The 24,028-nt window shown below is 34.9% G+C and overlaps 1 protein-coding gene across 1 annotated transcript; it reads left to right on the plus strand.

Annotated features, from left to right (window-relative positions):
* Positions 1-6,732: 6,732 nt before the first annotated feature.
* LOC105045294 (ras-related protein RABC1) lies at positions 6,733-23,020 on the plus strand. Its single transcript, XM_073262295.1, has 7 exons — positions 6,733-6,897; positions 7,024-7,173; positions 8,255-8,323; positions 10,020-10,085; positions 17,862-17,983; positions 18,196-18,324; positions 22,739-23,020. The coding sequence occupies exons 2-7, from the start codon at positions 7,035-7,037 to the stop codon at positions 22,844-22,846; spliced, it is 633 nt and encodes a 210-aa protein (XP_073118396.1). The 5' UTR covers positions 6,733-6,897; positions 7,024-7,034; the 3' UTR covers positions 22,847-23,020.
* The last annotated feature ends 1,008 nt before the right edge of the window (positions 23,021-24,028 follow it).

Here is a 24,028-nt window from a genome sequence, read left to right on the forward strand (position 1 = left end):
GGGCTTCGAGTGGATGATCTGAAGAGATCGGACAACCTGTAAGGCTGCTCAACATCAGCAAGAGCTTCATACCATGCCTACCAGCAGTGGAGATCATCGATCTGCAAAAAGGTGATGAGTTCTGAACTCAACTAATATGATCTAAAGGTTAAATCGAATTCAAGGCATCGATGTGATCGATGCAGTTTTCTATTTTATATCATATTTTATATATAAATTTTTTATATCATAGATCCTTAATGGTAGTTTAGATCTGATCTAAGACATACCTAGAAGATTAAAATTTTTAAAATTTTATTATTCTGCTGTAAAATTTTAAAAATACATGCTTTGAACTATCCATTTTTTCTTCATCTTTTTATTTTGAAATCTTTCTTTTTCTTCACTAAGAAGTTGATTTTTCTTTTTAAGTCATTTATTTCTATATCCTAGTATTTTAAAATCATTAATTAATTCATAAAATACATCTCATAATTCTTCAAAAGTAAAATCAATGTGGTTTTCGGAGTTTACCTTATCCTCTTGTGCCATAAAGCACATATTATTTACCTTTTATTCTTCTTTTTTTAAAGCTAAAATCTTCATTGTCACTCCAAGTTGCCTTCTTCTTGCTTTGCTCCCCCTTAGCCAAAGCTTTATTTTTTCTTATCTTTTTCTTTCTTTTTTACTTCTTCTTCTTCTCTATCTTCAAAAGGTTTCTAAATTTTTTGATGATTATTAATAAGTCTTTGCCTTCATCACTGGATTGTTCAATTTTCATATTATCTTTCTGATTTGAGGATTTGAATGTCAATATCTTCTTTTTCTTATTGTTGTTTTCTTCTTCTTGATTCATTATGGTCTACTCATTGGTCATGAAGGAATCCAAAAGTATTTTCAAATATAATTGATTTATATTTTTTGCTTCTTGAATTGCCATCATTTTTGTTTTTCAAGATCTAGACCAAGATCTAAAAATTTTTCTCACAAGATTAGCATTAGTATAAGATTTTTTCAATAAATTTAGATCACTAATAATATTTATAAATCTTGAAAATATATCAAAGATAGATTCATATGATTTTATTTTAAATATTTCATACTCATATGCAAGCATACTAACTTTTTATTCTTTTATTTCAATAATGTCTTCAAAAATTATTTCCAATTTATCTCAAATTGCTTTATTTGAAGAAAATATATATATTCTATTAAATTGATTTTCATTGAAAGCACAATAAAGTATATTCATTATATTTACATTCAAGTGAGCTAATTTCTTTTCTTTATTATTTTATTTATTTTCATGTGCAGAAATTTGAATACCATTAATAGTTTTATGGGTGTGCGCATCTATGAATAATTATATTCCATAAATCATAGTATTGTACTTGAATAAAATAAATTTTATTCTAGCTTTTCAACAAATATAATCAAATTCATAGAAAAAAATGGTCTTACAAGAGAATACCCTTCATCAAAAGACATTCCAAGGATTGCAATTGATCTTAAGCTCTAAACAATTAAGTTTTCAAAAAATAAAAGAGCATCTACTCTGATATCAATTATTATTGTCACGCCCTCGATCCGAGATTATGAATTGAGGGTCATGACAACCGCCGCATACTCATAGAAAACTCTTTCCATAAGCATGCAAGGCATCTTATCATACTATCCTAAAACAACAGCAGAATAATTAGTCAATAATTTAAATCTAAAATATAACGATCTAAATTTTTTTTCTTTAATATCTCAATAAATTCAACAATGATTCATAGTCCTTACATCAAATTCAATAAGACTTTCAACCGAAAATAAAAGTATAGAGATTCTGCTTCTGATCACTCTTCCATTCATATCTTGTATCATCTTAATTCCTCAACATCTGTAAAAACAGTAAAATAAGAGGTAATGAGCTAGACAGCCCAGTAAGCAATAATCACTTCTCAACAGATTTTATCAGGCATTTAAGTAAATAATCATTTATAGAAAATAAGCATATAGAGTTCATCAATTCGAAATCAATTTCCAATTATGCAATATAATTCATGCCAAATACATTTCTTTTTCGAAAATTCAAGTTTCCTTCCAGATTTTAATTTCTTTTGTTCTTCAATTCTTTTCGTCAACCATGAGCTATGACCATATTTTTTCTGTGGCAGGATCATAATACCCGTATCTGCTTGCGGTAGGCTGTGAATCATCTGGCAGCCATGTCCTTTGGAACCACTGGTCTCTCTGGCAGTTTGTCACTGGTCTCTCTGGCAACATGTCGCTGGTCTCGCTGGCGACATAAACCCTCAGGACAATCAATTGCCAACATATATGCCCCCATTGGCAGGATCCTTTACATAGTCAGATTGTCAATTCATAATATTTCTTATATCATAATTCTTCATAAATCATATTTCATATTCTAATTTCGATAATAAAACATATAATCATGTAGTATCGAAATCAATCAATATAATGCATCATGAAATCAATATATTCAATCATGCTTCATCATAACATTTCAAATAAGATATTTTCATAACAAAATACCATTCATTCAATTCATGCATCGTTTCACAAATCATGTCAGAAAAATACATTATAAATTATCGATAAATCTAGAAAAAATGAAACATTACTTACCTTGAACGTATTCCAATAAATCCACATAATTCTATAAATTTTTCTTTCAAAAATTCTGTTCGTAGATCATATTGCGATATCCCATGGTCAAATATCCACAATCCTATACAGAATCAATTTCAATAATTAGAAAGAATACGAATACCATATTTCAACGGTTTAGATTGGGTCCGATCATCTAATTTTATCTAATCAAAATCTAATTAGGACCTAAACGATCCAAGGTTTGACTATCAGATCAAATCAGATTCGAAGTGATAGGACCGAGTTTCTTCATCGATTTCATAAAATCAAGTGGAGAGAGAAAATCAGAGGAGAAGAATTCATGAGGTACAATTCGAATTGATCAGGTGATAAATCCAACATTACGATTGATCCAATATCTCGATTAATGAAATCAACATGATCAAATCAAGTCATGGCTAGATCGAAATCATGGATGATCAAATCTAAAGATTTATGGTCTGATTAAGGTGGGTGCTAGTACGCTGTCTGACAATCATGGATCAGAGTTCTTCATTAGAATCAGATCAGGACTATTAAAAGAAATTTCTTCATTGACTAATCTTTTTAGAGAGAGAATCAATCAAGAGAGAGAATATTTTAGAGACAGAAATTTCTAGAGAAAGAAAATTTTAGAGAGAGAAAACTCATCTTGAATTCTTCAGACAATATGATTCAACAAATTCGATCGATCAGATCAAATCATGCTGAAATTATCATGTGAATAATTCAATAAAATCATGAGAAATAAAATCTAAAAATACCTGACCTGATCAAAGTGGATGTCGGTGTACCGTCCGACGATCACAGATCAAAAATCCATCACGAAGATCATTTAAATTCATCATCATTTTTTTAAAATTTAAATATCTTAGAAGAGAGAAATAATCTAGAGAGAGGATTCTAGAGAGAGAAAGTAGAGAGAGAAAGTCAATTTTAGAGAGAGAAAATACTAGTTCAGGCTGAAAGGAGAGAGGAAAGAGAGAGAAACTCTCTTTCTCATATTTTATTATTTATATTATTATTTATTTATTAATTTAATATTTTTTTCTTTTCTCTTCTTTTCTTTCTTTCTTTCTTTTTTTTTTTCTTTTTCTTTTTCTTCACGGAAGAGAGGAGAGAAAATCTTATTATTATTATTATTATATTATTTTTCTTCTTCTTTTTCCCCTTTTTTTTTTTTTTCTTTTCTTTTTCTTTTCTTTTCCTTCTTTTTCTTTTCTTTTTGCTTTTCTTTTCCTTCTTCTTCTTCTTTTCTTCTTCTTTTCCCGTGGGTTGTTTTGACCAAAACAGGGGATCTTTAATCCCCTCATTGGTTGGCCGATCGACTATGCAGTCGGCACGGAGATGGTCGACAGCCGAAGGGGGGCGATCCGACGGCAAAAGAGGGACCAAACCGGTGGTCGGCGGTGACCACTGGCATCGGAATCAAAGAGAAACGACAAAAAATGAAGGTTACTTCCACAACAAAATCTGACGACTCCGATCACCGACGAGCGTGCACATCGACACGAAAAAGAAGGGGGAGAAGAGAGGAAGGGGAGGAGGCTTACCTCTGTCGCTGGCGAAACTTTTCTGACGAGAAATTGGACGGCACAGAGATGGTCTTTCATGGTGGATTTTCTGGCGATTGCCGCCGATCGGGTTTAGAATCTTCGTGGAAGGAAGCGAGGAGGGTTCTCCTTTTAAATAGAGCTGGAGGGAGCTCGTCTCCGACTCCGATTGGGAGCCGACGAGAGGACCTATTTTCTTTTTTTTTTTTTGTTCGTTTGGGCTTTGGCTGGGATTCTTACATGGGCTGGGCCGGGCTATCACAATTATCCAAAGAGACTACTCAAGAGAGAGATGAATTAGATTTTTTAAAAAACTCTTAAACCTACTGTACATAAATTTCAGAGTATATGAAGTATGGTGAGATGATACAAAGCAAGAAATATAGAAATAAATAAGTACTTAAGAGGCAATGCAAACTAAGAGAAGTCACATGCATATATCAAAGATTTATAGTGGTTCAATATCAAACTCAACATTTACATCCACCTCCAAGTATCTCTATTTGAAAATTCAATTATAATCCTTTTGATTACCATGTGATTGTTTTAACTGGACTCAATCAATCCAATCGATTATTTTAGGAGGTTTACCATCAATCTAGTTGATTTTATATAGAAAATCAATCAAAATCTTTCTAACTAAGTCACTCGTAAACTTAGTCAATGCAATGTCCAATTATGGACTTAGACAAGCTTATCTCATAAGTTTCTATTCCAAGAAACTTACAAAGAAATAAGATATACAATAGAAATTAGAAATAACAAGTAAGAGTACAATAATAATAAAATTGATTAAAGCTCAATTGATGTTAATGATGAATGTTCATTGAAGCTTGAACTTTATTTCTTCAATTAATGAGAGACTTCTTTGAAGATTATTATGGATGTACTCAAGATAGCTCACTCAATAAATCCTCTTGAATCCTTCTTTTTTAATTTGCTCAAAAATATTTAATGCCTTCACCAAAAACTTGACTTTTTCTCTTTTTTTTCCTCTTGGATCTACTCTTTTAGCTCTTAATTGTGTTTGAAAGCCTTTAAATCCTCTAAAGAAGCCATACTAATCTTTTCTAGCCATTGGGGACTAAAAACTAGATGTTGGAAGTTATTTGAAAAAAATTTAAAATTTCTATAGAACTAGCCGTTACTGTTGTCAGTCATAGTTAAGTCACTTTGAGATCAAATAGGGGTCGACTCGAGCAACTATGAGTTGACTCGTAGTTAAATAGGAGTCAACTTGAAAATTGGTACTGAAACTTCTATATTCTGTCTTTTCTAAGAAAGTCAGCTTATACTTAAGTAGAGATCGACTCCAAGTCTATGCCACTTGAAAAATACATGTTAGAGTCGACTCATTGATCTAGGGATCGACTCTAAGTCTCTTCCTCTTAATTTTCCATAATGCACCTTTATCCAATCATCTTCTTTTATTTCTAAAATACTTCAAATACATCACTAACTTTAGGATTTGTTCCTTTAAGCTTCTCTATATTTTTTTAAACATTCAAGCAAATTAACTTAATGTCATTGCCTTTCAATGACTATTCTATTGTGTTAGCTTGTCCACACTTGTTCATAGCCTTTTACTACTAACTCCATGCTCGACATAACTCAAAGAAACTTAAATTGTACAAGATCTCTTTCGAAACCTACACCTTAGAAATCTATGGATTGGCTTCTTTGCCACTTGATGACTTTTCATGCTTGATGTCATTTGCTTGTCTGGACTAATGCATAGCCCTAATAGGGCTGTAGCTAGTGAGAATAGGAGTTCCAAAGAATATACTATCAAGTTTTTGTGATGTAAATCATATTTTTGGTCATAATTCAAGTGCGGGTGTCTACTTGAGCTACTCAGGATCAAGCTTGGAATCTCCAATTTTTGAAGTGCCATCTCATTCTACAGCTATGTCCTAAAAAACCAAGCTAGAACACTAATGGATGAAGAATGCCATCATGTGCAAATCCTACTCAATAATGCCATTGTATGGCAACATAGCACTTCTAACCCAAACCTAAGGAGTAGCCGTCGATCAAGCAATATCAGACATATGGAAAGGACATTCAAGATCATGTTAGGTGGGCAAAGTGATGCAAAACTTCATGTAAAATAAGTTACATATGTGATATTTAATTCTATGAGGAACAAGTTTTCGAGGGAAAAAAGAATATGAGATGCATTCTCCGAACCAAGATGCTATAAGACATGGATGAGTCACACAACAATATGATTTTTGCATGGTAGCATGTCATTTGATCACCACCTTGTGTATCCCTAGCATTTTTTCCCTCTTATCTATTTGGATTTTGCAATTGTGGTTTGGATCTCGTGATGGATTTAAGGTTTGCATTACATTTTGTAATAAATTTTCAGTTTTGCATTATGTTTTGTAATAAATTTTCGTTGCACCACTGAGCGTATGATGATGAGACCCGACCTCAAAGTTCACTGCATGCAGCTAAAGAGAGTTGGAACGTAGGTCCACGTTGACGTGCTCAATTAAAAACCCACAAAAAAAAAAAAAAAAACAGAAAAAGGAAAGGTAGAATCCACCGCCACCGTTTCCCTCTATTGTTTAATCGCCATCGGTAGCTTTCTTCGCCAACCCGCTATTCCTCCCTCCTTTTCTTCCTTTCTACCATCGCCTTCGCCCTCAGTCCTCCTAATTTATCGAGTTCTAAACCCTTGATCTCGATTTCCTCCTCCCTTGATTCCAGATTCGAGGTACGCTGAGATTCTTTTGAGGGCTTCGTTGCTGTGGAAAGATCGCTTCTTCGGATCCAGGTTTCCCTTAGTCGTTTCTTTTCGATGTTTTCTTATGGTTTTGCATGCTCTTTCTATGGTTTTTAGGGCATAATACGATGGATTCCTCGTCCTCGAGCCAACCGGAGTTCGATTATTTGTTTAAGTTGTTGCTGATCGGGGATTCGGGGGTGGGGAAGAGCAGCCTCCTGCTGAGATTCACATCGGACTCCTTCGACGATCTCTCCCCCACGATTGGTGAGATTTCAGATCCTTCCATTTGTTTCTTGCAGCTATTTTCGGTAATGCAGTGCGTTTTAATTGTATTGGTGGAGAGATTTATCAAGGAGTTCGATAATATTTGCACATATATGTACAAAAGAGAAAAATTTGAAGCTGCTGTATGGAAATTATATTCTCTCATCGCTTCTGAATGTTTCGTTTGTGTATTTGTGGCTGATAATTGTGAGAATGATGTGATCAATGAGTTCTCGTTGTAATTCTTCAAGGTGTGGGTGCTGCAAAGAATAATTGGGTGAAAAGTACTACTACTTTTGAATGCAAGTATTTGATATTATTTGTACATATGGATTGGAAGACGTGATTTTTGCGGCTACTTAGTTGAATTGGTCCTGTAATATTGTTTGTGTATATATTGTTTGGTGTGATAACTGAGTTTCTGTTGCAATACATGGGGGTATGAAACTAAAACTGCAAAGAATATCTGGTGGCCAGAATTGGCAGCAGTGGATGCAGTGCACCGCTTTTGAATATGTGAATTTGATAGTAGCTGTATGTTTAAATTGGAAAATGAAAGGATTTGGTCCTATTGAGTTAGAATTGATATTGTATTATAGTTTGTTGTTGATGCTCTGTTTTATTCTTTTGTCAAGGATAATTAAGAGTGATGTAATTAAAAGTCTTTGTTTTCATACTTGAGGCTTTTAGAGTTGCACAGAACAAAGACTAATTGGCAGCAGTGATCACATGAAAACATGTTAATTTGGTAGGTATTTTGGGAACAATGATCTTAATTTGTTCACAATTGTGACATCGTAAACATCTTCATCTTATGTTTTTTCAATCATGGTTGGTGCTAACATGATTACCTGTAATCCTTCTTATATCAAACATTATTTTCAACAAATTATTTTTGTTGCTACTTTATGTGCTCTGTGTGGATTATGTGGCTAGTTTGATTATTCAGAAGTTAATATTTGTCCTTGCACCTGATTTCCTAAAAGAATTTTCATCAACATTGGGCTAGCCGATTCAGGTTTTTCACAATTTTGTTTAATTTATTCGTTCTTTGATTAAATGCTTCATCTTTTCTTTAAAGGTGTGGATTTCAAGGTGAAAATGGTTACAATTGGAGGCAAAAAGCTGAAGCTTGCAATCTGGGACACTGGTAATGCTTTAACTCTTTATATCTTATCAGATGTCATCTAGATTCCCTTTTGGTTCTATCCTAATTTCATTTCTTTTATTGATTTCTCCGAAGGTGTTGAATTTGAGCTCATTCCCTGAGCATTGCTATTCATGCATGAAAATTAGCCCAATGAAGAAAATACATTATTTTTAGTGACGCTGTTGCTGAAAGTTAAAATTTCTGAGTAGTTACACCCTTCCTAAAGAATACAGGCTCCAATGGTAAGAAGCCTTGTTAGACATAAAGAATGACCCTAAAATGAATGGAGTGAACTTTGATTAGAATGCCACAATGAACTGATATTCTTTTTCTGTTGTGGGAGAAAGAAGGTTGGTTTTGGGATATAAGAATACCAATTTTTGCATGAATGGTACAAAAATGTAACTCAGTACTCGAACAACTGTTCAGAGTTTCCTAGAGCTCCTAGGTTTGTTATTGGAATTGGAGAAATTTTTATATATGGAAGGATAAGGAGGTTGATGTTGTAGTAAAGCACATTCATCTACAAATAAATCATCCATTCTGATATGATGATAGCAATATCTACTTGCATAACCACCATTTAAAACAATCAAAAATATTCTTATATTTTCATCCCCTTTTACTTGTATGTTGAACTGCAGTCTTTATGACATGCTATTTGCCAACAAATGCTGCGTAATGCATATGCATTTATTTTCATGAGTTGTACTTCGTATTAGCATGAGCAATTATCATATCTAGTAAGTTGACTGGGTATAATATCTCATATGCTGTTGGTTTTTTTCTTTTTCTTTCTTTCTTTCTTTCTTTCTTTCTTTCTTTTTTTGCATGTTTGCACATGCGCGTCATACTTAGAGTACCTTTTACTATGTAATGTATTTCTTGTCAATGGATTTAGAGTAATACACAACAAATTGGATCCCATTATAATTTTAAATTGTAAAATCTTTGCTCTAGGTGACCTTTTCCTCTTTGTCTCTACTTCTTAATCATCGGCTGTTTGGTCTAAGATTTCTAAAGCACAAAATCAACAAGGAAGTTTTCCTTTTACACCAACTAAATCTGAGGAATCATCATAGCCCTTTCTTTACCCAAGTTGCCTTGTGATCCAGCAACAATTAATAGGGTGTTATAGTCCAGTTGAGATTGTTTGTAGATATATCTCAGATCTTGTTGGGTTGTACTTGGATCCATGTGGCCAACTCCACGTAAGTTGCACAACATTTTCACGTTAGCGTTGGGTTTAAGCGCTTGTTGAACAATGTTTCAGATTAGTGTCATTAAATCCTGTGGTTCATAAGGTAGAGTGCCAGTTAACAAAACATCAGGAAGCTGACAAGTGATTGTGGCCTTAAAATGTACAAAAGCAAGATGCGCTCCAAGCTTCTAGCACTAGCCAGTTTCTGAAAGTCTATCAGCCTGTCTCTTGGCATGTCCAAACCTACTTTTACATAGTTTTATCTCTCATAATTGCAAGGAAAATTCTATTTCAACAAAGAAGAAGCCTTTAAATTAAATTACTTTTTTTTTTTTTTTTGCAGTGGGTTCTTCTATCTATTTTAATTGGTAAGTTATACATGCACGCACACACACATCTTTTGAGATTCTAAAAGGACATTCTATGGTGTAATTAACAACTTATGACTTCTGAATGCAAATTAATGGTAACACAAAAAGCATATCTGTCATGCAGCTGGACAGGAAAGGTTCAGAACTTTAACCAGTTCATATTACAGAGGAGCACAAGGGATCATCATGGGTATGCATGTCTGCGTTACCCATTTTTATACTGTAGAATTTGAATTCGATATTTTTCATTCTATTAACTTTTTTGTTTATATCGTGCATTGATGATGAAACACATTTGGAGTTTAGTTTTTCATACACAGCTGGCTGTTTTGATATCTAGCATGCTGAAACTGCTCAAATATCTCATGTTCTGGTCAGCAATCTTGGTTTATCTTTCCTAATCCTTCAATTCAATTAACCAACCTCAATAGCTTGGTGATCTATGTACACAATTCTGGCCGATAGTGTAAGAACTGAGAAGTACATCTATTGTTATCTTTGGCACATAAAGATTGATGAGAATTTGGATATGGCAGCAAGATCAAGCCTACAACAAACTCCAAAATCTATTTAGAGGATCACTATTGTGGAATACAATGATCTCTAAAATGCAAATAAATAAATATATAATCCATAAAAAAGAATTATCTGTTATGTAATTATACATGCTAAATGCCAAGAATTTTGCATTCATAAGCAATGAATCGGCAAGTTATCAAGGATAACATGTATATTATGTTGATAAAATAATTAAAATGGACTACAATGAAAGATATGCTAAGGATCACCTTAGGATACAAATTAAGGATCAGCTGTTCAGATCCTGATCTCAGGTGTCAGGTGAAATCCATTTAGTGCTATGAAGCATGGATATAAATACTCTGGTTCGGTCAACCTTCAGCAAAATTAGGATAGAATATGGCTATGATACAACAAAGGGTAAATAAATATGAACACATGTGCAAAAAAAGCATCTGCAGTGCATAATAGGTTAACATGATAACATTGTCTATACTCTATAATATAACATTAATATTTCAAGTACTAACTAAAAGGTCCATATGATCAAAGAAAACCTCTTTCTGTCATACCTATCAAGGAAGTGTATGGATTAAAAAAAGATACTTAAAATAAGGACACGTAAGCTTGCTTTATCTGGTGCTTATTATTATCCAATACATATCGAATATGGCTATGGAACAGAGACCTGTCAATGGGTCAGGTCAGAATTTGACTTGGCCCGAGACCTAACCCAACCCGACTGACCCAAGAATCTCCCCCAATATCTTGATATTGTAACAACGAGAAGAAAGACAAATAGAGAGGGAGAAAGCTATGAGTGAGAGTTTGAGGTGGGACTATGAGATTGTCTTACAGATCAGATGGTGGAGATTTGGCACATGTACAATTGCTCTTATCTAGCCTCCAATGAGGACTTCATCGTGAAGTCACTTGACAAGGCCCTCTCCAACCCACTCAATTGTGAGCTAGCCCACAAGAGGCCATGACCCACCAGCTCACCACTGTCAACCTTCTTGATGCCTCCCTCTTTGCATGGCCATCTCTTCCAGATCTCTGCCCTTTTCTGTTCTCCTCCATAGAAGCAGCAGCATGTGCCCTTGAGAGAGGGAGGAGATGATGCTGGCGGTGGCTGTTGGTAGTGGCTCTGGAGAGAAAGCAGAGGTTGAGAGTGGCCGATGGGCAGCAATGTTGGGGAGGGAGGGAGGGTGGATATAGTCGGCAAAGGAGAGGTAGAAATGAGAGAGGTTCTCTCTCATGCTCGAGAGAGAAAACAGGGAAAAGAATAAGAGACTGGGGAGAGAGGAGAAAAGATCTCAGCCTTTACTTTTGGTTAAATTCGGCTAATTGGGTCTAAAGCTCTGATTGGTCAGACCCAATTGGTTGACAGGTCTAATGGAATTAGAAGTATTCATGTATCTGGATTAAGTACATAAAAAAACTACCTATGTATTATATTATATTTGGAATGCAGTATTTTGCTGGTTTTGATATGTAATCATAATCTAATCTAGATAAGTGAAGGCACTGTGAATTAGGGAAAGAGGTTACTGTATGAGGATTCTGTAGCAAGAATTTGTTCTTTTCCCCAAATTTACATATATGTTTTCTGCATGCAATTTGCAGTTGCTAAGGGTCATCATCATCAAGGAAGCAGGGTAATAGTTGCCAGACTATCACTTTTTGGTCGGGAATTGATGATGATGATGTTCTTGCAGTAATGCTCATACAAACAATTGCATGGAGATAAATGTTTTACCTTAATAGTTCACTAACTGAATTTCTTATTTAATGTTGGCTAGCTTGAAAATTATGTAATGTTCTAATGTTGTACAGCTTTAGGTAGTATGGATAATTGCAGCAATTGAAGAGATAGATACATGTTAGGAAAAGAATCTCCTACCCTAGTTCATTTGTCATGACAACATGTCAGACCTGGGCTTTCAACATCTCAATCTTTAGTATGTTACTTATGAAGCAATATAGTATTTTTGAAAGTCATGAAAGATTTCATTAATTACTATTACATATAGATACCCATCTGCTGTAATCTGTGAACTGAATTTATAATGAAATACATTCTTCAACCCCTAGAAACCATATATCCAAAGACTCAACATCTCTTCTACTGCTGATGTAGTTTAAGTTTGAATTAGGTAGGTGTATATTTATGTATCTTAATTTTTTTTAGTTTTATTTTTGGTTAACTTGCTCTTTTAATTAAGTATGGAGTGTCTTATATTGAAGTCTTCTGGGAGACTCTTAGGATTTTCTGTTTTCTAGTGGTGTTCTCATGGTGGGATTTTTTATTCCCATTTCGAGTAGGAATATGACAAAGACTCTACTTTGATCTAGGTTGGACAAGAATAGTTTTATACTTATCTGGATTTGACATTGAAGGATTTTGATAGCCTTAAATATTGGATGGAGTTGCAAATTTTGCTATCCTTGGAAAGTCCCTTCTTTTGGCTGGAAAAATAGGGTAACCATCTATAACTGTTCTTGTATACTAGGGAGGCAGATTCTGTAGAGTCATGATGCCTTTAGATATAAAAGGAGGGAGGTGGTGCAGAATCAGTTTTTGGTTATAGATATTGAACAGATTGAAGTTCGTTTCCTTTCTTTTGAGCATTGCAGGTCTTCTATTTTCTTTACTCTACTGATATTTCCTTCTTACCTATATTCTTCTCTCACACATCCTCTCCTTGGTCCTTTTTTCATTCTCCAATCTCAGTTGCTGATTTGCTATCCTGAAGAATAAAAGTCAGATCAAATCATATAGAAATCATCTCTACAAATTTAAATTAGTTCACACATTTCGATTCTAGCTGGACAGCTGCCAACCAATCCGTAAAATCTGTTTGGTGGCTCTACATTTAAAAAGTCAGATCTGGAGTGGACCTTGCAAGTTGCAACTGTTTAGTTGTCTCAGTTACCACCTAAATATTTCACTGAAAAAGCCAAATGGCAATTATTATTTGTCATCCACAACAAGCAATCTAGATCTAGAATTTAACTCAACAGCAAACTTCAAGTCATCCAACATGGCCTTGATTTCTGTCATAGCAGCATTATGTTCTTATTTATCGCTGCAAACATAAGAAAGGGTAGTTGTAATCATGTCCACATCCACTGATGCCAAATCTTGTTTGCTGTAAAGTAATGATGTAATTTGTTTAACTGCACTGTAAACTTGTTGAATTGTGTTGCATAGGCTGCTGATCTAGTTTCAAGCTTATGCCAGCTGCATCCACCTCTTCTGTGCGAAGATTTATTGCCATCAAGCTATGAACACTTGCACGTTATGTCTGTGTGTATTATTTATTTGAGACTTATGACAAGATTCATGGAACATGTTGAGCTTCTCATCAATATGGTGAGGGATCGGATTGATTATTGGAACAATATTGATATCAACCGGTTCTTATTGATCATCTTGTTTTGAAATGGATCACTGTATATGAACTAGACCTGTTCAAATGCTAAATGGCACATCTGATCTGCTCAAGTCCATAGAGTTCCGAATTGGCCTGGGCTGGGCCTAAAATTTAAGCCCATTCCTTAAATAGGATGGACTTAGGTTTATATTTGCCTGGCTTGAGCCAAAACTTGTATAATATATCATATATATCATATAATATGAAATATAATATAAAATATTTTCCTCATCTTCTCCGCCCTCTCTACTCCTGTCTCCTCAACTCCCTCTCCCACCACACCCTTAAACCCCTCCCCCACCTCTCCCCATGCTCCCCTTCCTGCCTGCATCCCCACCACCCTCTCGAGGCCCTACGCCTCCCCCCCATCCTTCACCTTACCCTACCAAAGTCGATCTCCTTCACTAGACTCTTGGATTAGTTTCAGTCCTCTTGGATCCTTACCACATTTGTTAGTAGAATTAGCTCTCTCCGCCCCCATGGTGGCCACAATTTCCTTTGCCATGATGTGTGCATTCACATTGTAACCCTATTTGGTATCCATCTGTCGCTAGGAGGGCAATTACTAGGATGTGGCCATCTACCAGGATGGGTTGGAAGATGGCAGGGTCTAGCAGGCGACCTCGCTAATGAATCCAAGGGTTTCAACATCGAGGGCGAGGTGGGCAATGAGGAGCGGGGCATCCTTGCCGTACAAGCCAATGAAGGTGGTGTCAGCAAGGTTGATGAGGGAGACAAGAAACTTGTTTACCTTGTCAATGAGGACCATCTCGACCACCTCCATGATGAGGGCGTTTGTGATGTGGAGGCCGTTGCGGAACTGGGGCTGGTGGTCAAGCAGAGGAGTCATGAGTTCATCTTTCAATCCATGCACCTTGGGATCTCAATGAATAGGAAGAGGAATGTAAGCCTTTTCGATGTGGTGGACAAGTTTTGATGTTCCATGTTGACGTTGGAGATCTGATTGGGATAGGAGAGGAATTGGCCATTAGGAAGCCCAGGCTTGGTTTGAAGCCTGAAGTCTGAGTAAGTAGCGGGCTCGTGCCTGGAAAGTTGGACCAAAGGCTGGGCCATGCCAGGTCTCAGCCTGGCTAATTTTAGTTGTTCCTTGGGCTGAGCCTGGCCTATCCTGCCCATTGAATAGGTCTAATATGTACTTGGAAAGGATGTTACTAGATTCAAAATGTGCTTGGGAGTTGTCCTTTTATAGGAAGAGGTTGTGGTGGGGCAAAGGTTTCAAGTGTTGTTTATTGAGCTAGTATTCATCATTGCTAAATCTACCAAATCGCATTATCCTAACAACTTGTAGTGCTATCATACATTAATAAGGAATGAATGCAATCCTAATAGTTGTTAGCCTAGAGAACTAATAACATAAAGTTTTTTCTTCCAACTCAATTGTTTTGAATGGCATTTAAAGGTGGATAAGTATGTTCAACTAATAAAAATGCAACTTTGACTCATCGAATGAGCAGATATCCCAATTATAATAGTAGATTAACAGCGCACTTAAAAAAATGCTATTGACAATTTGAATCTATAAAATGATGTAAAAGATACTGTTTGGAGCTCCATCCTCTTCAAATGTAGCTTGGTGAAGTTATGCTGATTTGACGTCATGTTGTAAATGCGGATAAACATAACTGCTCATGAGCATGTATGAGAACCATATGAACACGTAAGCAATCTTAATGTTATTTATCTTTCTTCTTTGAATGAGAGGTTTCTATACTTATTATTCTTGAGAAAATGGCTATAAATTTTTGTTTAAGATGACACAACAATCCAAGAAATATATGTGATATATACTTTAACACCCTTTCTTTCATAGAATCATAAAACTATGCATGGAATCGGAGTATGCTGAACCATACTGAATCGAAAGGTTTAAGATGAATTGAACCAAATTGCCAGGAATTGAGATGGTTCAGTTAATCGAAATAGGTCATCTTACTATAATAGAACTCTTTACCCTCCAATACCTCCCTCCCCCAACTGTGTTCAACTTTGATCTCTCCCCCCCTCCCTCCTCTTCAAACCTTTAGCCGATGCTGTCACTCTCAATTGATGCCAACATCAATGCCATCACCCTCAATCAATGACGGTGCCAACGCCATCTCCCTTGATCAATGCGGACGTAGGTGCCATTCCCCTTCGGGACATTTGAACAGGTATGTCTTTCTCCCCCTTCCTCTTCGTCTTCCTCTCCTCCTCTCCCTTTTCTCCCCTTCATCTTCTCTCCCCCAACACCCACACCCCCCTCCTGTTGGTTCTCCTCCTAGGGTTGGGTGGGTTTCTCCCTCTCTCCCCTCTTCTCTTGTTCTTCATCTCTGTACACTATATCATGGTACGATATGTAATGGTATTGTACCAAACTGGTTGCTGGTTGGTATGATGCTGGTACCAATTTGGCAAACCTTGCATGAAAAAATTGAAAGAAGAATGAATTGTAAATTTATATATTTTTGTAAGCGAAAATGATCAAATGGTGTGTTTATGAATCTTTCACCTCTTTTTTTTTTGTTTTCAATAACTAACCTAATAAGCGTCGATTTCTGAGAGAGTAAGACCAGCATCAGATAAATATCTTATCTCTTACATCTTCTTAGAAACTTATTATAGCAAACCATCAACTGAACAAAAATGAGATCAGCACTATATAAGATTCACACATTCAAATTGACAAGAGACTGCAAAACTGAAACTATAAACTTGTCCATCGTAAATAGCTTCAAATATTACTTGGATAAAGAAACTTAAGATTGAAGGGAAAGAGTTGTAGATCTATTCAGCAGCACTAGTGACTCTTAGCTAGTGATATCTAGGCATTACAAGAAAATTTGGTTCTCAAATTATTCAGATTGCCTTGTAGGTGGGACAATATTATCTGATCTTTATATCTGTCTCCGTCCCTTAATCTTCTAATAAACTCAGATGACAAATGAAGTTAAAGGGGCAAAGAAGGAATGAGAACCACTTGGGGCTTGTTTGAATATTCCTATAGCTATAGGCAAAGTTTGTTGTACCATACCAAATAGAGTGGTATGGGATATACCATACCATACTAGTATGGTACCGGTATCTGGTAAGAGGGGTGTATCGATATTTGGTATGCCAAATCGGCCCTATACCAATACAGTAACAGGTTGGTATTGGTATGGGCTTGGTATCAAAACGGTGAACCTTGCCTATAAGATTGGGTTAAAACTTCTGTAGAAATCAGGCTTATTGGCCCATCTAGCTTCCATTTTCTAAGAACATGTCCAAACTTAGCCTAGATTTTAGTCTTTAGGCTGCAGGCAGAAAAAACCTATAAAAGTCTTTTTCTCCCATAGGATTTGGGCTGGGTGGAGTTTACTTGATACAGTGTCATGCATAAATGGATGGCCTAATCCATGAATCCTATAAGATTTTCCACCCAATCCTGTAGGATAGCTAAACAGGTCCTTAGGAGGAAAGAATAGGATCAGAAATAGAGGACAAGAAAGCTGAAAGAGAGACAAAGGTACATTGAACAAGTGGAAAGGAAGACAATATACTGGCTGCTTTTATTCTTCCATCTCTTTTATCCTATAGCTCAGAAGTAAGGGAGGCATGAGGAGAAAAGGACTGGAGTAGGGATCTATATTTGCAATCCTTTCTGGCCCTAGCTCAATGTATTCTACTCATGCAAGACTGAATTCTGGCTGGTCCATAGTCTGAATATGGGTTGTGACCACCATTTTCATTGTGTTCAATTCCCAGACATTGAATTAAACAACCACTTCTTGAAGACAAGAATCTAGAGATCATCTTAATTGCTAATCAAATAGTAATGCAACTGTCATTTGTTTTTCAATTTTTATTTGATGGCTGATCTATCTCTTCAACCAGGACTGTATCTCTTCTGTGTGCATATCTACACCATGATTTCTTTAGAAATGTTATGACATCCTCATAGCTCGATATACTGCAAGACCTATGGGGAAAAAGTTTGCTGATAATTATTTTTTCTGGGTAATTAATGCCAGTTTATGATGTAACACGAAGGGAAACCTTCAGCAACCTTGCTGATGTATGGGCTAAGGAAATAGACCTTTACTCCACTAATCAAGATTGCATCAAAATGCTTGTCGGCAACAAGGTTGATAAGGTAATCTGCATGTATATAGTTAAATATATATATTTTAATGTGCAATTTTATACAGTGCAGCAAATTAGTTATTTAATTTCAATTTTCATATTATCTGTCAATGTCTTACCTTCATATCACCTAGTGTATCTATTGGTAATTTCTTGTCCTATATTGAGACGACATCTTTAATCAAATGTGGGATGGAAATTTGGACTGTTTTATCTTTTCAGGAAAGTGAGAGAGTTGTCACAAAGAAGGAGGGTATTGACTTTGCAAGGGAATATGGATGTCTGTTTTTAGAATGTAGTGCAAAAACAAGAGTCAATGTGGAGCAGTGCTTTGAAGAGCTTGTCTTAAAGGTATGCAACTTCTAGTACATCTGATGTTTCATTTGTTAAGAGGTCTATCTCTTATTGATTCTCTGATCTGAGTGATATTATCACAGTGAAATATGTGTTTCCAAGTCATTGTGCATGAAAGATTGTTCTACAACTGGGAATTATGCCAAGGTCAAGAAAATTAGTTTCACTTTATGTTATCCAGACCTTTTGATTGAGACAAAGCATACATCTAGTAAAAGGAAAAGATAAATTTATAGGAGTAACAAATATGAAGCTAGAGCATCATCTGTTCTCTACAAAAACTTTAATGTCGTATAAATTTTAGTCTTAAGAGAAATTGCAATTGAAAGGGTTGAGATATCTGAATCAGCAAAGCCATTATATGATAGTAAACCGCTGAAATGTGTTAAATAACTAATTAACAAAATAAACCTAATATTCCATTGTTACATCATCAAAAAAAAAAAAAGTAATTTTGATGACCAAACTAATACTATGATGATGTAACAGTGGTGATTCTGGATGTCGTAAATCCTCGATCCGTAAAAACAAAATTTTGAACATGAGAATGTTGATAATATTAATAATATTGGTAATTTTAATTTTAAAGAATCTAATTTCAACTTCATCACCTTTTTTTCCTCTTGATAAGCTAATCGCCATATCTACATTCTTGAAAAACCTCTCATCATCTTCGATCCTTTTGCCACTGTATTATGATTTCAGTTCCATTTGCCAAATGTTTAAAGATAACATGACCTGGTATGATGAACATATATTGGTCATAATATCTCAAAAGTCAAAAACCATAAATTCCTGCACATTTTTCTCCTGTTTCCTACAAATAATATATCAATCTGTAACTATCCAAAAATCTTGAAACAAATAATATGCAAAGAAAGAATAATAACTTAGAAAATATTTTGACTTAAAATTTTGTTGGATTTGTTTATAGGTATATCATATATATACGTGTAATTTACGGTCTAAGAGTTTCGATATTTGTTGTTTTTGACAAGGATGCTGAGTTAATTGGTGGCCTACACTTAACATAACTAAGGCTGGAAAATGGGACCAGAAAGGTGCAGAATATATATTTTTGGGATATGATAGCCAATATATGTTCATCACATCAGGTGGTATAGCCTTGCATTTGGTAGATGGATCTGAAATCATAGTATCATAAGAATCAAAGAAGATGACGGGTTTATTATGTAGTTATGGAGACTAGTTGAGCAATAATGAAGAAAAGGTGATGAAGTTGAAACTAAATTTTATTTAAACTCGACATTATTAATATTATTGATGTTATCAGGATTCTCATATTAAATATTTTGCTTTATAGATCAAGGGTTCGGAGAGATGCAGCTTCATCACGTCTATTATATTGTCATGTTCATCACATTAGGTCAAATAGCCTTTTAGCATTTGGTAGAGAGATCTCAAATCATAGTACAGAATCATATAAGGTGATAGGTTTTTTTCAGTATGTAGTTGTGGAGATTAGTCTAGCAATAATGAAGAAAACGTGATGAAGCTGAAATTCAGTTTTCTTTAAAATTGACATTATTAATATTATTGATGTTATCAATATTCTCATGTTCAATATTAATTTGATCATGGTTATTACATTTATCTTGTTCAATATTATTTTTATCATCGAAATGACATGTTTTGGCAATGTAACAACTGAAAGAATGATAGGTTTATGGTCTTAATTAGTGATTTGGCACATTTCAGTGGTTTTCATTGCATATGGGTTTGCTGATTCAGATATCTTAACTCTTTTGATTGCAATTTCTTTGAGACTAAATTTAGATGAAACATGATGCTCCAGTATTGTATTTGTTACTCCTATATGTTTGTCACTCAGACATTCCTATGGCTCTCGGACATAGCTCAATAAGAAGAAATTCTTAGATACTGAAAGGTCCGACACTGACACATATCCTAACCTGAGCCTTTGAAATCTGGCATCTAGCATCGATATATATATATATACATACATATGTACATATATATACATACATATGTACATATATATATATATATATATATATATATATATAATATATATATATATAATATATATATATATATATATATATATATATATATATATCTCGTAACCTGGCAAAGGAACATGAGCCCATGTACATTCCACTTTCCGTTTGGCCAAGCCAAATGACTTTTGGTTTTTGTAGTTTGGCAGTTCTCTCTTAGTCTTTGCTTGAGTTTCAATGCATCTGCCTAATTTTCATAAACTTTTAGAAATATTCAAAATGATTAAGTATTTGAGCAATAGAAAATAAAGATTAATAAAAAAGTTCAAGAAAATATATAGACAACTTATTAACATATATGGTATATTGGGATCCTTAAGTGTAAATCTCGGTGGCTCAGGCTGTAACCATTTATCAATTATGGAAACAAAATATCTAAATGTTGAATGCATGTTTTCATATAAAGCCTATGTATCATTTAATTGTTTGATGACAACTTAACATGCACCATCCTAAATGTTGGTGAAATAAGAATGGAATTAATAAATTTTTGAACATTCCATCTAGATCTGATTTCATTTTTTCCCAAATACACATGGTAAAAAGATACATGTGTGATCCCTCTCAAGTCTTTGGCCTTGTCTGACTGACATTTAAAATTAGAATAATAAAAAGACATTATTAACATGTCAGCTTGCCTTGTTTAGATGTCTTTCCTCAGTTCCAATCAAACTGCACTAATATGTTGTCTTGTCATTTAAACACTTTTCTTAATTCCAATCAATTTCCCATTCTATCATCATAAATATACACCCCCTTTTTCTACATGCATATGCTCCTGAATTTTCTTTGAGACCTAAAAAGGTTCAAGTCAATCAAACACATGATTATATTTAACAATTTAGGAATGCAAATAAAGAAATGAGCAATGCCAAATATATCGATGCATGATTTGATCGCATCCATCCATCAATCTCTTTCTCACTTTTATCTCATCTCTTATTTATATATTTATTTTATTTTTTGTTTTGTGTATTTATGTTTTATTATTAGTTTTCTATTTTTGTATTTTGTTAAATTTTTTATTTCTATATTCAGTGTTATAATTTTTTTAGTCCTCTTGTTGATATGTGTTGCTTGTTTCAATGCTAAGTTTTTAAATGAAAAATAATACAGTCATTTAATCCATATTTTCTATGAAAATCATTAAGGTTCTTAAAATTGAAAAGTTCATGATAGATCCATAAAACTTGCACCCACGGGTGGTGATCTACAAATTATAGGAGATGGATGGAGAATCAAATTTAAAACATGAAAGATTTTGGGCTTGATACCTTATAAAAGAGAAATTCGAGCTCAAATCTTGCACACCCACTATTTAAGCAATTTAATCTATAATACAAACCCCTCTGCCCCTTTCCCCTTAAAAGTCTCAAACTACACAGACATCATACCATGCAAAGGCCTACCTTTCTCCTAAATTTCTTGCAACCTAACAATTTTGATAAAATAAATTGTCATAGGATTAAAAGGACATAAATTGGCCAATAATTTTCTGAAAAGGAATCTGAGTTTTGAATAGTTGATTGGAAAAATTGAAATGTTTCAGTTTTGGAGTTGGCTAAAAGGTCTGAAAAAACTGAGAACATAACTTGTCTTAGAGCTTCAGTCAGAGAACATTGTGGGTACAAGGCTTGATTACTATGTGTTACCTGGATGCTCTGTTTTCATAATTTTAAAGTGCTGGCAAGCAGAGACACTTGTGACACAATGCAAAATGCCACGATAATCATTGGCATGCCCCCTAGAAAAAGGCACCCTGCTCACATTAGCCAAAACATAGCTTTTCAACCCTCTTCTGAGGACAATCTTATGTGTGATGGTACTTTAATTCTTGCAATCATGTGATGGTACAACAATTCTTGCAATTTTTTAGCATTATTATTGTAAGGTTTCCCATTATTATGTGGTCCATAAAATGACATTTAAGTGAGACTTTTTTTAAAAATCCAATTGAGTAATCAGCCTATTCTAGTTTTCTAGTATATTGTCTCTATGCTTTCCCGAGCTTGAAGTCTTGGGAAACTTGAGATACCCATGCGAAATTTCTAGGCAGCACTGCCTGTCATCTAGCTTGAACCTTCTTTTGTTGGTTTCGTCCATTGGGTTTTCCTCTTTTTTTTTTTTCCTCTCTCTTTCCCACTTTCCTTGGCCATGTTTTGGATAAAATACTTGTGATCTACTCTTCCTTGCTTTTGAGATTGTTCTAGAGTTTTAGAGGAAGCACAGACCATTTAATGAGGAAAAAGGAAACATTACGAGCAGGAATTACCGGAGTTTGAACTTACATCTTTTGTACCCTTGTTTTCACAATATGCTACTTCTTGTCCGTTAAAAATGACAAATAATTATTTACATCACTGATGCAGATCTTGGATACACCGAGCCTCTTGGCTGAAGGTTCAGCAGGTGTGGAAAGGAACATTTTTAAGCAGAAGCCACCACAAGCTGATGCTTCTACTAGCAGTTGTTGCTGACTATCCTTTGCCCAAAATCATGCACTCAAAAAGTTTCTTGTGACAGCATCCATGCTGATAGTGATACAGATGGTGGTTGGTGGTTGGTGGTGATCTTATCTTTCTGCTGTTCAATTCACGTATACAACTGTCGACTTTGACTCATGTGATTCCAATATAGTATCATTTTTGACATGAATGTTAGCTTGTGTGCTGTTGCGAGTTCTTTCTGGTTATAATGTACTTTGTTCTCAAAGGGGAGTCTTTTACTGATATAAATTAAATTTTTTTTTATCAATTTAATATTGATTAAAATTTATTTATCAAAATAATGTAAAATAAAAAAATATCATTTGAAATGATATTTTTTACGAATAAAATACCATTTCAAATAGCATTTATGTGGTCCGGTTAGCTATTTACGTGGAGGAAAACAAAAATGCCACTGAGAGTGGTGTTTCTAAAAACGTCATTGTGAGTGGCGTTTGTGGATGATATTTTTAAAAATATCATTCAAAATGATATTTTTAGAAATATTATTTAATATGTTTATATATATATATATATATATCTCAATATTTTTTTCTAATTTTTCTTCTCAGACGACGCCTCTTCTCCGATCCTTCTTCTTCGATAACTCTCTCTCCTCGATCCGTTTCGATAAGTCGCTGCCCTTCTCTCTCCCTCTATTCTCTCTCTCTTTTTTTCTCTCTCCCTCTTCCTCCTCTGGCCCCTCCTCCCCCCATCCGAACCCCCCTGGCCCATTGGTTGCCTCTCCTCCAATTCGACACCTCACCTCCTGTCGGCCGCCCCCTTAACCCCATCTAGCTGCCCCCTTCTCCTCACATCCAACACCCCCCTCCCCTCATCTGGCTGCCCCCCCACCACAGGCCCTCTCTTCTCTCTCTCTCTCTGTCCGATCGGCCACCTGTCTGATGTCTCTTCTCCCTTCCATTCGATGCCCCTCCACCCACACTGCACCTCTCCTTTCTCTTCCTTCTCTCTCTTCTTTCGAATTTTTTTAGTCATTTTTTTGTGCTAATGTATTCGTTAATTTAATGTATCTGTTAATGTATTAATGTTGTTTGTTATATTATTAAAAATTGATCGAAATCTAATTTTTTCTAAAATTTGATTAAAAAATTTAAATATATTGTATTGCATAGAATCACAGATTCATCTCTTAATTAATGTACATATTCT

Source organism: Elaeis guineensis, chromosome 8 (assembly GCF_000442705.2).
Source record: "Elaeis guineensis isolate ETL-2024a chromosome 8, EG11, whole genome shotgun sequence".
In the NCBI taxonomy this organism is placed as follows: Eukaryota; Viridiplantae; Streptophyta; class Magnoliopsida; order Arecales; family Arecaceae; genus Elaeis; species Elaeis guineensis.

Coding starts and splice junctions, on each gene's coding strand:
- LOC105045294 (XM_073262295.1), top strand. CDS start 7,035: ATGGATTCCTCGTCCTCGAGCCAACCGGAGTTCGATTATTTGTTTAAG. Junction 7,174..8,254: donor CGATCTCTCCCCCACGATTG/GTGAGATTTCAG, acceptor TTTTCTTTAAAG/GTGTGGATTTCAAGGTGAAA. Junction 18,325..22,738: donor TTGAAGAGCTTGTCTTAAAG/GTATGCAACTTC, acceptor TCACTGATGCAG/ATCTTGGATACACCGAGCCT.